The following is a 16,176-nucleotide window of genomic DNA, read 5'->3' as shown; positions in this document are numbered from 1 at the left end:
CAGTCAGGTTTGTGAATGTTCAATAGGAGGTGGAGGGTGGGGAGTGGGGGTTCACAGACAATGAGGTTGGAGGCTAAGAGTGGGAGATCACCAGAGGTGATGAGGTTGTGGATGGTCTAGGAGATGATGGTTTGGTGATGAAAGGTGAGGTCGTGATCAAGGAGACAGCAGGAGGAGGTGTCTGTGAATTGGCGCCTGGCTTCAGCGGTGTTGAGGTCTGTGTGCCACATGGCACACCATCCCTTATTCCCAATTCCTCTACCTCTGCAGCATCTGTTCCCAGGATGACCAATTCCACCTCAAAGTCCCAAATGGCCACTTTTTTCCATGATCGCAACTTCCCTTCCCACGTGGTTGACAATGCCCCCCCCCCTCCACTTCACACACTACCCACTCCTCCCAACGCAACAAGGACAGAAACACCTGGCCCTCACCTTCCACCCCACCAATATCTGCATACATCGCATCATCCTCCGCCACTTCAGCCACCTCCAAATGGACCCCACCACCAAAGATATATTTCCCTCCCTACCCCTATCAGCATTCCAGAGAGACTATTCCCTCTGTGACTCCCTCGTCAGATCCAAGCCCCCAACCAGCCTACACCCCACTCCTGGCACCTTTCCCTGCCACAGTCGGAAGTGCAAAACCTGCACCCACATCACTCCCCTCACCTCCGTCCAAGGCCCCAAGGGATCCTTACACATCGTCAGAAATTTACCTGTACCTCTACCAATGTCACCTACTGCATCTGTTGCACCCGGTGTGGGCTCCTCTACATTAGGGAGAGAGGGCGCTTTCTTGGGATTGTTTCAGAGAACATCTCTGAGGCGCCTGCACCCACCAACCCCACTGCCCCATGGCTGAACACTTCAACTCCCCATCCCACTCCCTCAAGGACATGCAGGCCCTGGGTCTCCTCTCCTGCCAAACTACTACCACCAGACGCCTGGAGGATGAATGCCTCATATTCCGCCTTGGGACCCTTACCACAAGGGATAAATGTGGATTTCAACAGCTTCCTCATTTCCCCTCCCCCCACATTATCCCAATCCCAAGCCTCCAATTTGGTACTACGCTCTATATCTGTCCATCACTTCCCCCTCCGATCTATCACCTTCTCCCTCAGCTTCATCCACCTATCGCTTTCTCAGCTACCTTGCCCACAGCCCTACCCCTCTCCCATTTATCTCTCAGCCCTGGCCTACAAGCCTCATTCCTGAAGAAGGGCTTATGCCTGAAATGTCAAATCTCCTGCTCCTCAGATGTTGCCTGACCTGCTGTGCTTTCCCAGCAACACACTCTCAACTCCAAAGTCTACTATCCAAGTCATTTGCCACAAAATTCTGATTTTGAATTCTTGCCCAGTGTCTGTTGCCCCTTTCTCCCACCTCCCAACTTCTTTAGTCTCTTGCCCTCTAATGCCTGGTGCCCAGTGTACATTAATAATAAACGGAAAATGTCAACTTTAATCATATGTAACTTCCTTGAATCAAGTGACATCAAGAGCCTGGGTTGTCCTGGAAGCTGAACTGGCTTAAATTGAGACTAGCTCCAAATATTTCCCTACCTAATGCACATTCCATGCTTGGCAACATCAATTTCTCAGCCACAATTAGGAGCAGACGTCCTCATCCCATATCCCCTCAGCAATGCCAATTTCTCCCAATTTCATTCCCCAACTGCCTACCTGCCCAACAAAAAGCAATCCACTCATACATACCTGCTACTGTTGGGAACTTATCACAGACAATTTAAATCAGACCTCCATTAAATGCTCCAGAACTTCCAGGAAACAATATTTCCCAGACATTAAATTTCATACCTGTCTCACAATTATTATCATGGCAACTGCCTATTCTGCATCTGCTAATAAGTTAGTCAACACAAAATTAAAACAGGACATGCTTTAGCAAGGCAGTCAAACTCATCTTGCCTTAGCTTACTTAGATGAAGCACTGAGATTAGTTGGTTCTTTCTTTCCTCAAAAGCACAGCAGTTGAACCCAGGATTTAAACCAAGTCTTTCTGTTTTAAAACTAATTGTCTGCAAACTGAAAAATGCAGGCATTTGTTGCAACTATTAGTCAGACACCCATGAGGCTTAGATAGCACTTCGTGCCACATGCAAATAACTTGGAATAAACTACCAAAGTGTTTCAACAATGTACAAACATTTGATAAAGACAGAGACCACCAAAGTCTCATATGCAAATCAAATTGATATTGAAAAGAGACTGCATCTTAAATTAATACACAAATAATTAGCGAAGAATAGCATGATTGAAATGATCATCTTGTGAGTTGAGTACTTTAAAATAAAAATGTTAACATTAGTGCTTGGATTATTTCTAAGAATTCAGAAATTATAAGGAATTCAGAAATAAGTTGCATACATAACGATGTAAAGATAGTAAAACATACACTAGCAGTTGCTTCTGTATTGTAACCACAGAAAAACCTTCATGACAGGGATAAAAGCACAATTACGAGTCATAGAGGCGTCCAACAGGAAAACAGACCATTTGATCCAACTCATCTATGCCAACCAGATACCCTAAATTAATCTAGTCCCATTTCCCAGCGCTTGGACTATATCCCACGAAACCCTTCCTTTTCATATACCCATCCAAAAGCCTTTTAAATGTTTTAATTGTAACAGTCTCCACCACTTCTTCTGGCAGCCCATTCCATACACGCACCACCTCGGCGTGAAAAGGTTGCTCCTTATGTCCCTTTTAAATTTTTCCTTCTCACACTAAACCTATGTCCTCTAGTCCTGGACTCCCCCACCACAGGGAAAAGACGTTGTCTATTAACCTTATTCATTCCCCTCATGATTTTATAAGGGCACCCCTCTGCTCCAAAGAGTCTTATGATATTGTTCATATTAATTGATCTGGGAGTAGAAAACATGTATTTTATAAGGCTTTCCTACCACTTTATCGTCGTAGTTTTTTATGTTGTGCCTTCTACTTAACAATGCTCCTTGATCACAACAGATGCTTTTCAGTTAGTCATATTTATATATTCACATAAACAATAAACTTTTGAATCACTCAAAGATCTAACTTTGCCACTAAAAATTACACCAATGGATCAATCAATCTTTCAGCACCATTTTTTACCACTCACCGTTGCATGCAAAATTAAAGTTCTTACCTGTTGACATAAAGAATGGAATGCGGAATTTCCCGCTCAGTACCCTGGCTCGCAGGTTCTGCAGTGTGCTACCATCAAATGGTAGGGCTCCACACACCAGCACATACAGGACCACGCCCAAACTCTGCAAGGAACATTAAATGGTGTTAAAATGGATCATATTACCAGGAAAAACACTATACCTTTTAGCCACTTAACCTATTTTATATTCGCTCCCTTCCCCTACTGCTATACTCCAGTTCATAAACCAAAGGAATTGCTGAGTCCTGAGCAACTCTTTAATCTGTCTTATGCTGTAAACCCAATTGGCTGAATACCTTCATGTACACAAGGATGAAAACATTTTCATGTCTCATATCTTTTAGGGAGGTGTTAGTGAAAGGAAACAGCCACAACAGTATTAACATGTTTCGGTTTGTACAAAAAACTGATAATTTGATATATATTTTGCTCATAAAGTGCACAATTTGAATCAGTGTAAAACTTCAGTCTTCTGTTCAAAATAGTATTATCTATTTGTGATAGTTATACTTCCTCACATAAAGAGCATTTTTTTATTTACTATATTCTAAATTTATAAAAATATATTGCTTTGGGACAGACCAGGAAAGAAGGTGGGGAGAAGATTTCTGAACTCAACATATGAGAATGAACATACATTTTTTCCAAGATTTATATTATCAGTTCCACTTGTCAATACAAATGGAAAACAATTCTATTCCTTGTTTATTTTGTAAGACACAATTATCCTTCAACAACAAGGCATTGACAGGATCCATGGATATGTTGAAGAGAATACAAGTACAATTCCAAGTCTTATGGCATAGCCGGTATTAATTGATCTGAATGGAATTTATAAAGATTTCTTGAGAATTTATAATTTTATGGTAGCAGTTCTATATTTGACTGCATTTGCTGACACCAACACTTACACTGTGTACCACTTGTGCATATTCCAGAGGATATAGAATGGGAAGATAAAGATCGGGTGGACCTGGGAAGTGGAAAAGAGGAGGGAACTGTTGGGGAAGTAGGGGAGAGATCTGGGACAGGTATGGAAGGGAGAGAGGGTCTTCCAGCTCTTGGGCTTTCCTTGTTGCTCCCAACCTAATTTTTTGATGACATCGCATGTAAAGTTTCCGCAATGATGTCAGTGTTTGGAACTGTGTGTTCCCAAATGAGCGTGCATATGTAGTCGCCCATGGTTACTGGTGTCAGCAAACACTTTGTGGCTTCTACTTAAGAGCATGTGGTCAATGCTCTTTTACTCGCTAAGTCTGTTTGCTGTCCAGCAATAATAATATACAATTTAGATCTGGATGTAGATTTGCTTGCTGAGCTGTTACGTTCATTTTCAGATGCTTTGTCATCATAATAGATAACATCTTCAGTGAGCCTCCAAATGAAGCTTATGGCGACGAAATGTCTGAAAACGAACCTTCCAGCTCAGCAAGGAAACTTACATCAGAACCTCAACCTGAGCTACAAATCTTCTCAAACCTCGCTAACATAAATTAGATAAATGGGTGTCAAAATTCAGTGATCTTTGGAAAAAAAAATGCTAGTTCAGCCATTCTGATAAAACTCTGATCTGGGTAAAGCAATTCTGTGAAACAGTAAACTAAATGTTGCTAGAGACACTTGTGTAATAGAAATAAAAAGAGCATTCACAACTCACCCAAATATCTACTTTGGGACCATCATATTCTTTTCCTTCAAACAACTCAGGAGCTGCATATGGTGGACTTCCACACCACGTTTTAAGTAATTGTCCTGGAGTAAAGATGTTACTGAATCCAAAGTCTGAAACACAACAATAAACTTAATTTAAGTAATATATAGCATACATTTTAAATACCCAACAGATGAGGTAACAATTTCACACTAAATATAAAAAAAGCACACACCTAGCATTTGCCAGTGATAGTAAGGTTGTAATACCCCAAAACTAAGGTTGTAATAATTGGTTAGTTATCATGAAAAAGACAATGAAATATAAAGTAGCCATAGCAGTGACAGACAGCAGATGAAAAATAAACTTGAACTCCCATATTTCCATACAAAATCTGTCATTGTTTCGATCAGTGCTATACACTTTTACATTTAACTTCATGTAAACTCTTCAGTCTTGTGCTATTGTTTCTAAACCTGAATGTTACTTTGAGAAAGATGTTCTACTCTAATTAAAGCGCTGAACATCCCACCACCCAACATGTCTTTAACTCTGAATGGGTAACTATTTAACAGACCTCTGCATGGTTTTTAACTCACTCAAACTGACATCAGTAGGTAAATTAGTCCTAAAAAGTAATCAGGCTAACCAGGCGGACAAGCATTACATCAATGGCAAAAATTCACATTCATTGATTGTACTCAATTCATGACTAGAGAATTATATTTTGTCTTACTTTGACCTACTCATATTCATAAGAAAATTGAAACTGAAGACCCAATGCAGATTAATGCAATCAAAAGAACATAAGAACTAGGAGAAGGTAATTGAGTTTTTTTTTAGATTACTTACAGTGTGGAAACAGGCCCTTCGGCCCAACAAGTCCACACCGACCCGCCGAAGCGCAACCCACCCATACCCCTTACCTAACACTACGGGCAATTTAGCTTGGCCAATTCACCTGGCCCGCACATCTTTGGACTGTGGGAAGAAACCAGAGCACCCGGAGGAAACCCACGCAGACACGGGGAGAATGTGCAAACTCCACACAGTCAGTTGCCTGAGTCAGGAATTGAACCCAGATCTCTGGCGCTGTGAGGCAGCAGTGCTAACCACTGTGCCACCGTGCCGCCACTCAAACTTGCTCTGCAATTCAATACGATAGTGGCCGATTTCATCTCAGTCTCACATCAACTTTCCTGTCACACCCCATAACCCTTCAACCTGTTCCTAATTAAAAATCTATCACTTCCTTAAATTTACTCACTGTCCTAGCACCCACTGCACTCTGGGAGGTGAATTCCACAGATTCACGATCCTTTGAGAGAAATCATTTCTCCTCATCCCTAATTTATATCTGCCACCACTTCCATTAAAATTTTGACTTTCCATTTTCGATTGCCTCACAAGAGGAAACTCTCTACATTTATTTTGTCAATTCCCTTTGGCATCTTACATTTCCCAATTAGATCTCATCTCGTTCTTCTAAACTCTAAAGAGTATAGTCCAAAATTGTTCATTCTCTCTTCATAAGACAAACCTTCATTTCTGGAACCAATCTAGTGAATCTCCTCTGAGCTGCCTCCAATACGACCATATTCCTCATCAAGAAACGGGAGCAAAATTATACAAAAAACTCCAGTTGCAGTCTCACTAATTCGTTGCACAATTGCAGCACCACTTCCCTACATTTATACTCTACTCCTTTAGCAATAAATGCCAAAATTCAATTGCCTTCCTTATTACCTGCAGTGTTAGTTTTATATGATTCACACATGCAGACACCCAGATCCCTCTGCACTGAAGCACTCTGAACTTTCTCCCTGTTTAGATAATAAGTTGCCCATCGATCTCTTATTTCAGTATTGAACAAACTAGATTAATAAAGCTGGTATACCACAAAAAAGTAAAATGCCAAAATCATTGAGAAAAGAAAAACTACTTCATTCCCCAAGTAATGTATCCCAATATATCCCTCAATCACCATAACCGTGTGGATATGCTGGTGCACAAAGGAATTTTAACGAGCTATCGTATTCTGTTATTACCATTTGCTTTTATTGACTGTACTATGGAATTTTACCATCAATTCAAGCATACTTTATAGCCTCTAATAACTTATTAAATTGAGCAAAGGTCATTCATCAGGAAAGATTTTCTCTGAGAACAGTAAATTGCATGTGTTTTGCTGTTACCAACAGAGGCTCATTGTGTTGTAGGCACAAAACCTTAATTCACTTCAAGGGAAAACAGTTAATAAAAGATGAAGACTTTGTGATGCATTAAAGTACAAGGAAGTTTTTAAATGAAAGGTTTATCAGAAATTTAGACAGTTGTAAATACTTTTTGATTTGTTTTTGCTTTTATAAATCCCCAATAAATTCTTATAAAGAAAATGCTCTAGATGCAACTGATCCACTACTCAATTACTTTAAATTTTTCCAAGCAACATCATAGTGCAGGCATAATAATCTCAGAAGGCATGCAGGATAATCTTACATGGAGATAATCTAAAATGGTACTCATCTATCTAATGAGAATACCAAATTCAAAACACTTCTCTGTTACAAAAAACTCCTTCTCAAAAATGAGTTCACTCAAAGCAATCTTAGAAGGCGGTTATGGAAACTGCCCAGACATATAAAAATATCCATGGATGTTGTTAATGTCACTTAATTAACTTGCCAGAAAGTATGCTCAAATATCATATGAAAGGACCCATTCCTTTCCCTCACCCCAGAAGACTCCATTGAGACATTAACAGTCACTGCAACTTGAAAATAACTTAATTTGCAAAATCTTCACAGAGTAAGTCAGATCAATGAGTATTAAGTAATTATCCACCATTCACTAATTAAGCTAAATTTAAAGGACAGTTGAAGCAGGCATTCATTTTTAAGATTTATTGTGTTAGACTAGAACCTGAGATTCAATCTACTATATTATTTTACTTCACAGACTGAACTCAATTCAAATAATCTTCAGTTAATCTGATACTCTTCTGATGAAATTTGCTTACAAGGCAACTGGAAAAGATGTGCTTTGGCATGTTAACCTACAGATCCAAAGTAACCAAAACAGTTAAAGAGTTACACTCTATGTCATACTGAAATGCATTTTCTGGCAATAACAATCTTGAAACTGTGAAAATATGCAAGGTTATCCTGTTACACAGAAAGATTACATAGCCTTGTAACTACAATACAAGAACAGTAGTTTCTCAAGTGCTTTTGATTCTATCATTTAAAGTAATTCTAAGTAGAACTTTAAAGCTAGGAAAATGCCACACATAATTCCTGTTAAGTCACTTTTTTTTTCACTTTAGAAGGCAAAAAGTGTACTAATCAGTCCTATTTCATTTACTGTGAAGCTAGCTACTAGAACCATGATTATAATTAAACACATGCATGACAACTTGTGATTTGGGAGATATAAAGAATATCAACATGTTGTATTTAATTTTAACCTGATGTAATACATCACGAAATCATACAGGCCCTTCAAGTTCGCCCTGACAAAATTAGTCCATAGCCTTGAATAGTAAGATGATTTTAAAAAACTCATCCAAGTATTTTTTACAGATTGTGTGGTTTCTCTCCTCAGCTATCTTAATTTCCCTTGAAAAAGGGTGGTGAGCTGCCTTTTTGAATCACTGCAGTCCTGAAGCTGAATAGGCTGGGACTATTTTACATGGAGGGTCAGAGGCTGAAGTTTATACAGATTTATAAAATCATAAGGACATGGATAGAGTGAACAGCCAAGGCCTTTTTCTTATGGTGGGGTAGTCCAAAGCGAGACGGCATAGGTTTAAGGCGAGAGGCGAAAGATTTAAAAAGGACCCAAGGGGTAACTTTTTCATGCAGAAGGTGGCGCAAATATGGATTGAGCTACCAGAGGAAATGATGGACACAAATACAATTAAACATCTAGATTGGTATACGTATAGGAAGGATTTAGAGGGATATGGGCCAAATGCTGGCAAATAGGATTAGATCGGATTGGGATGTCTGATCAGCGAGGACAAGTTCAAAGGGTTTGTTTCCATGCTGTATAACTTTATGACTCTGTGAGGCGTAAGTACACCCACAGTGCATTTAGGAAGAGGGTTCCAAGATTTTGACCCAGCAATAATGAATGACTACCAATGTTGTTCCAAGTCAAGATAGTACATGGCTTGGAGGGTAGCTTGTGGGGTTCCTACATATTTACCTTGTAGTTGGTAAATATCCTGGGTTTTTAAGGTATTGTCAAAGAAGCCTTGGTAATTTGTTGTTGTATATCTCAAAAATAGTCTCTCAGTGTTGGACTGGGGTGGACAAAGTTAAAAATCAGACAGTACCATGTTATAGGCCAACAGGTTTACTTGGAAGCACTAGCTTTCGGGAGCACTGCTCCTTCATCAAGTAGCTAGCCAACTGACGAAGATCAGTCCTCCAAAAGCTAATACTTCCCAAATAAACCTGTTGGACTATAACCTGGTTTTATGTGATTTTTAACACTGCGCATTGTGGTGGAGGGAATGAATTTTGGTGGTGTTATTTGGGGTGCCAATCAAACAGGCTGCTTTGTCCTAGATGGTATCATGCTTCCTGAGTATTGCTAGAGCTCCACACGTTCAGGCAATTGAAGAGTATATCACTGCACTCCTGAACTGTGCCTGTAGATGGTAGACAGATTTGAGAAGTTGGGAAGTGCCATAGTAAGATTTCCCAGCCACTGACCTGCTCTTGTAACTATGGCATTTATAGGACTAGTCCAATTCAGTTTCTAATCATTGGTAACCCCAGTATGTGGTAGTGGGGGATTCAGCAATGAAAAGGCCTTTGAATGTCAAGGGAAGATAGCCCGATTCTCATGTTGGAGATGGTCATTGTCTAATGTTTGTATCGTGCAAATGTAATTTGCCACTTATCAGCCCAAGACTGAATCTTGTTCAAGACTTTCTACATTTGGACATGGATGGGTCAATATGTGAGTTGGTGCAAATGCCATTGAACCATCGTGATCAGGACACCATAGATACAGGAGCAGAATTAGGCCATTCAGCCCATTGAGTCTGCTCTGCCATTTGATCATGGCTGATATGTTTCTCAATCCCATTCTTCTGCCTTCTCCCCATAATCCTTTATCTACTTACAAATCAAGAATCTATGTAAATGCACTCAATGACCTGTCCTACTCAGCCCTCTGCAGCAATGAGTTCCATAGATTCAGCATCCTCTGGCTGAAGAAGTTCCTCCTCATCTCAATTCCAAAGGGCTATCCCTTCACCCTGAGGCTGTGCCCTTGGGTCTGAGTCTCTCTTATTAGTGGAAACATCATCTCCACATCCACTTTATCCAGGCCTCTCAGTATTCTATACATTTCAAATCAGATTCCCCCTTAAGCCCTTCCTTTGCATAAAAAGATCCTCCTAACCCCACCAACCAAATTAAACCTCATCAAGACCTTTGTCATCTTTTGCTCTCATTTTCCCCACCTTTCTCCTTTGAAGCAAAATTTTGTTTCCTATCTTCATTAAACTGTTTTATAGATGTTATGACATGGAAACAGGCAGTTAACCAAATCAGTCTTTCCAACTCTGTATTCACAACACAGTAAAATTAAAAACTTCATGATACTCAATTTGTCCCCAATGGTTCCACACCAGGTTCCTGAATAATCAATCCCAGACCCTGCAAACAATTAATTCCAGAAACCAGTTTGTCTCAAACTAAAGACTTAGCAATTTATTAACAATATAGCAACTTCAGCAGAATAAAATTAAAAAACAAAGTAATCTAATTGGTTGAATCCAGTGACTTTTCTTCATAACTAGGGGTTTTAAAGTAGGTAAAAATAATGACTGCAGATGCTGGAAACCAGATGCTGGTTTAGAGCGATGCTGGAAAAGCACAGCAGTTCAGGCAGCATCCGAGGAGCAGGAAAATCGACGTTTCGGGCAAAAGCCCTTCATCAGGAATAGAGGCAGGGTGCCTGCAGTGCGGAGAGATAAATGAGAGGAGGGCGGGGGTGGGGAGAAAGTAGCATAGAGTACAATAGGTAAATGGGGGTGGGGAGGGAGATGATAGGTCAGAGAGGAGGGTGGGGGAGGGTAGCAAAGAGTACAATGGGTGAATGGGAGTGTGGATGAAGGTGATGGGTCAGAGAGCAGGGTGGAGTGGATAGGTGGAAAGGAAGTTAGGCAGTAGGACAAGTCATGGGGATAGTGCTAAGCTGGAAGTTTGGAACTGGTGTGAGGTTGGGGAAGGGGAAATGAGGAAACTGGTGAAGTCCACATTGATGCCCTGGGGTTGAAGTGTTCCAAGGCAGAAGATGAGGCGCTCTTCCTCCAGGCGTCGGGTGGTGAGGGAGCGGCGGTGAAGGAGGCCCAGGACCTCCATGTCCCCGGCTGAGTGGAGGGTGAGTTGAAATGTTGGGCCACAGGGCGGTTTGGTTGATTGGTGCAGGTGTCCCTAAAGCACTCTGCCAGGAGACGTCCAGTCTCCACAATGTAGAGGAGACCGCATCGGGAGCAACGGATACAATAAATGATTTTGGTTCTAAAGTAGGGTCAATGGACTCAAAACATTAATTCTGCTTTCTGTCCACAGATGATGCCAAACTGCTTAGCTTCTCAAGCAGTTTCATATTTTGTTTCAGATTTCCAGCATCTGCAAATCTTAGTTTTATTTTGTTCTATGCATTCAACACAAAACCCCTTGTTTCCAGCCCCATTCGCACAAAATACAGACAAACACAGTTAAGGGATAAATGAAAGAAAATATCAGATTACTTAAATGATTTTCATGATACGTTGTTCCACAGATGACGGTTTGTTGATTTTCTGAAGATGTCAATCAGGGTCACCTCTACAGTTCATTCAGATAAAGGGAGTAATACATATAACTTAGCTTTCTAGTCTCTGAGCTCACAAGAACTGCTCGTGGGAGAGTAGGCAAGATCTTTTAAATTCTTATGCTGTAACACCAATAACCAGATTCCTTTTTCCCAGAAAGCAAAGTCAAAACCCAGTTCAAACTCTGAGCACTCAGTGACACATGAACCATCTCCTCCCCAACGTATCAGTTACCATTCAACATCCACCACCTGCGTGAGTTTAAGATCTTTTTCAGACTTGCTGAAATCAGTTCCCAGGTACTGACCTCATTAATAGTCAACTTATGCTATCTGTTTAAATATAATGTTTTTCCCAGTGACAAGGTGTCCAAAACCTTTTGAAAAAAAACAACCTGCAATTAACTTCCAGGCCTTGACTTTTGAATAAATAAAAGCTTAATTGGTTCTGTTTTCCTTTTGACACAAGCTGTTACCCACAGTCCAAAAGTAATTTTTAGCTTACAGTTCCCAGTTCACAGCTCCAAATCACAATTGAAAAAAAAAAATTTTTTTTTAAAAAGGCTGTAACAGAGAGCATCACATTTTTTCAATTGTCTCCATCTTTCTTTCCCTTCTCTTATAAGTTCTGATGTCCACAATTGTCAGTGAACCTGCCTGTATATTTACAGTACAGCACTGATGCACTGTTTAGTTCCAGAATTTGTTAAAAGTCCTGTCCTTTCTGTGTCTTGCCTAAAAGCAGGCCCTTCACTCATTGTCTGCTGGTATTTTATCCTTTGTCATTTTTTTTGGCCATTTTTGTCAGTGGTGGTTTGGATTGCATTCCACTCTCAGGGGCAGGGGCAGGGGCGGTGCAAAGAGTCAGGTCCCAAGTCTACCTTAATTGAAAAAAGAATTGTTCCTACACTGTCAGCATTAATTCGAACCACATGCTAGCCACCAAACAAAGCTAACTGTGACTCCCTTCTGAAAGTATTTACATTTTCATCTTAATTCTATTTGCAATTTAAGATAGACTGTGATGTTCCAAATTTTAGCAGAAATTATTATTTAATTCACTTAATTAGGACATTTTAAAAAACCACTGCAAACACTGAGAATGTAAAATTGAAAATCCAAAAAAAACCTGAATATGTCTGTGGATTAACCAGATTCTTTAAAGAAAACACCCTACCAGCATTCTTCTGTTTCAATTCATTAAAATTAATTTGATGATTTTCTTTGGATTAAACTATGCAGGTCAGCAAAGAAAATACTTTAGTGTAATCCTCTCAAAGCACTACAGATGCACAGTATTCCAACATCAATTAACCTGCAGTCACTTCAGTGTTTCATTTTCAGATATTATAATACTGGATTTTGTGATCTAAAAGTTTCTGAAAATCTGTTAAATGAACTAGCTCAGGGATAAGTACCATGAATGATTCTTTTCTCAGTGACAAAGGACACATTTTAGATTAATTATTTGTGACCATTACAACATTGTGCAAATTTAACTGGACATAAACACTGCATTCATTTAAAGCATAAAACAAATATCAACAGCACTTGATATTTTGTCAGTGGATTAGTAGACAACTTTTTTAAAAACTTAAACACGACATTAGCTGCCACCCACCTCTGCATTCCAACATTACCTTGTACTCTGGTGTCCTCTAATACGTACTATTGATAATCTATTACCTGCACTAAAGGAGGAATCGAATCATATGGAGTACAGAACTTGGGAAGAGGGACCAAGATATTCTTGACTGGATTGACATAGCAAGCAAGAACATCTTGGTGGCCTTTTGAACAGGCTGAAAGATGGACAACCCTCCAAATCCAGATAAGTTGTATCCTAGCCTGCTGAGAGGAGACAAGAGAAGAAAATACAAGGGCTCTGGCTCAAATTTTTAATTTGTCTCTGGCCAGTGGGGAAGTGCTGAGGACTGGAGAACAGCTAAAGTGGTTCCACTTTTCAAGAAGGGTGGTAAAGATAAACTAATGAATTGCAGCCCAGTGCATCTCACATCAGTGGTAGGGAAACTATTTGAGGAAAGTGAAGGTTTGATCAGAGATAGTCAGCATGGCTTTATGAGAATAAGGTAATTTGATAGAATTTTTTAAAAGGTGACCAGCTGTGAAGGTAAGGATGTACTGCGTTGATATAGTTTATAAATATTTCAGCAAAGCCTTTAACAAGTTTCCACATAGGAAACTGATAAAAGCACAAAGGATCCAGGATAAATGACAAGTCGGATCCAAACTTGTGGTGGTTGAAAGTTCTTTGTGTGACTAGAGACTGGTGTCCAGTAGCATACAATAGGAATCAGTGCTGGGTCCCTAAACATTCAAGATATATATTAACAATATAGTTGAGATGCAGTGGGGAATGATAAGTAGGTTTGAGCTATAGGGAGAGGCTGAATAGACTGCGCCTTTTTTCTCTCGAGTGTAGGGGTCTGAGGAGTGACCTTATAAAGGTTTATAAAATCATGACAGGTATAAATAATGTAAACAGCAAAGGCCTTTTTCCCAAATTAGGGGAGTCCAAAACTGAAGAGCATATGTTTAAGGCAAGATGAGAAAGACTTAGAACAGAGCTGAGGAGCAACTTTTTCATGTAGAGGGTTGTGCATATATGAAATGAACTGTCAGAGCAAGCGGTAGAGGCCATACAATAACAACATTAAAAAATCATTTAGACAGGTACATTAATAGGAAAGGTTCAGAGAAATACGGACCAAACACAGGCAAATGGGACTAGCTCAGTTTGGGAAACATGGTCAGCATGGATAAGTTGGACCAAAGAGTCTATTTCCATGTTGTATGACTTTATGGCACAAAGATTGGCTGGGTGGTTGACAATGAGGAAGAAATGGGCAGATCAATGGCAGTTGGAATTTAACCTTGAATGGGTGAGATATTGTACACTTAATGGCAGGACACTAGACAGCTTAGAGGAACAGAGGGATATTGGATTCTTTGTCCACAAATCCCTAAAAGCAGGTTAATAGGGCAGTTGAGAAGATATACAGGACACCTGCCTTTATCAGTCATGGCAGAGATTATAAGGGTAGGAAAGCTATGTTGGAGCTATACCAAAACTTCGGTTAGGTCACAGCTGGAGTATTGTGTGTAGTTCTGGTCACTGCACTGTAGGAAGGATGTGATTACACTTGCAGAATTGCAGAGGAGATTCATCAGGACATAGCTACAATCTCCATCCCAGGCAATGAACAGAAGCTGGATAAACTTGGATTCTTTACAGCATAGAGGCTGTGGGGCCACCTGATTGAGGTATATTAGATTATGAGGGGCATGGACAGAATAGATAGAAAGCAGCTGCTCCCTCAGTTGAAGAGATAATAACAAGGGGCAGTTGAAATACTGGAGGTTTAGATGCTTTTTTAGGAAAAATATTTTCACCCAGAGGTTCATGGGAATCTAGAATGCACTGCCTGGGAGAATAGCTGAGCAGGAAACCTCACAAGCTAGAAGTAGATGAGTATTTGAAATGTCACAACATTCAGGACGATGGGCCACATTCTGGAAAGTTGGACTTGTGTAAATTTAGAGTAGTTCAGTCGATGCAGACTCAATAGGTCAAAGGACCTGTTCTGTACTGTATAATACTCAAAATGAAGAAAACATGCTCATGATTTGTTAAATCCCAATGACAGGGCATTACCTATTCTGTATATAATAGATTTGGATACAGTGCAAACTTGTACTAAATGCTTTTCAATATGCTAAGCATAAGAACAATTACGAGAGAAAACCTATATCAATAGCCAGAGGTAAGATTCACAGAATCCCTACAGTGTGGAAACAGGTCATTTGGTCCAACAAGTCCACACTGATCCTCCGAAGAGGAACCCACCCAGACCCATTACCATACTACTCTACATTTCCCCGAACTAATGCACCTAACCTACATATCCTTGAACAGTATGGGCAATTTACCTAACCTGCACATCTTTGGACTGTGGAAGGAAACTGGAGCACCCAGAGGAAACCCATGCAGACATGAGGGGAATTCATGCGTGCAAGCTCCACACAGAGAGTTATCCGAGGCTGGAATCGAACAGGGGTCTCTGGTGCTATGAGGCAGCAGTGCTAACCACTGAGCCACCATGCTGCCCAACTGAAATATATGAAATTTAGACATTTTGACTGGATAAATGCTGACTGTTGCTTTCACTGGTTGAGATTCCCACAATTGGATGAAAATGTCCTGATAGGAGGTCAGCCATTTTGGCCAGATGAAGAGAGATTTCTTTTATCAGGGTTGAGGTTCATTAGAATTCTCTATCTTAGAGGACTGGTTGTTCAATTGAGAAATACATTCAAAACTGCAATCAACAGACTTTTTCTCCCTCCAGTAAAGAAAAGGTCTGAGGTATGGAACAGGGCAGCAAAAACAGATGAATAGAAATCTGAAACATGATAAGAAGCTTTGTTATCAATTTACTTTAACAGAAAAGTACATTGTCATTCATTGATAATTAAAAATAATTG

General features: G+C 40.1%; 1 protein-coding gene across 4 annotated transcripts in view; it reads right to left on the bottom strand.

Annotated features, from left to right (window-relative positions):
• The window catches only part of sik3 (SIK family kinase 3), a 302,157-nt gene that overhangs the window by 71,483 nt on the left and 214,498 nt on the right, over positions 1-16,176 (bottom strand). For all 4 annotated transcript variants that reach the window (XM_060846766.1, XM_060846767.1, XM_060846769.1 and 1 more), the window contains exons 5-6: positions 4,840-4,964; positions 3,162-3,285 (exon numbers count right to left, since the gene is read on the bottom strand). In XM_060846766.1, the coding sequence (XP_060702749.1) occupies positions 3,162-3,285; positions 4,840-4,964 (249 nt within the window). The remainder of the gene's footprint in view (positions 1-3,161; positions 3,286-4,839; positions 4,965-16,176) is intronic.

Source organism: Hemiscyllium ocellatum, chromosome 29 (genome assembly GCF_020745735.1).
Source record: "Hemiscyllium ocellatum isolate sHemOce1 chromosome 29, sHemOce1.pat.X.cur, whole genome shotgun sequence".
NCBI classification, from domain to species: Eukaryota; Metazoa; Chordata; class Chondrichthyes; order Orectolobiformes; family Hemiscylliidae; genus Hemiscyllium; species Hemiscyllium ocellatum.
This window is presented reverse-complemented; position numbering and strand designations above follow the sequence as displayed.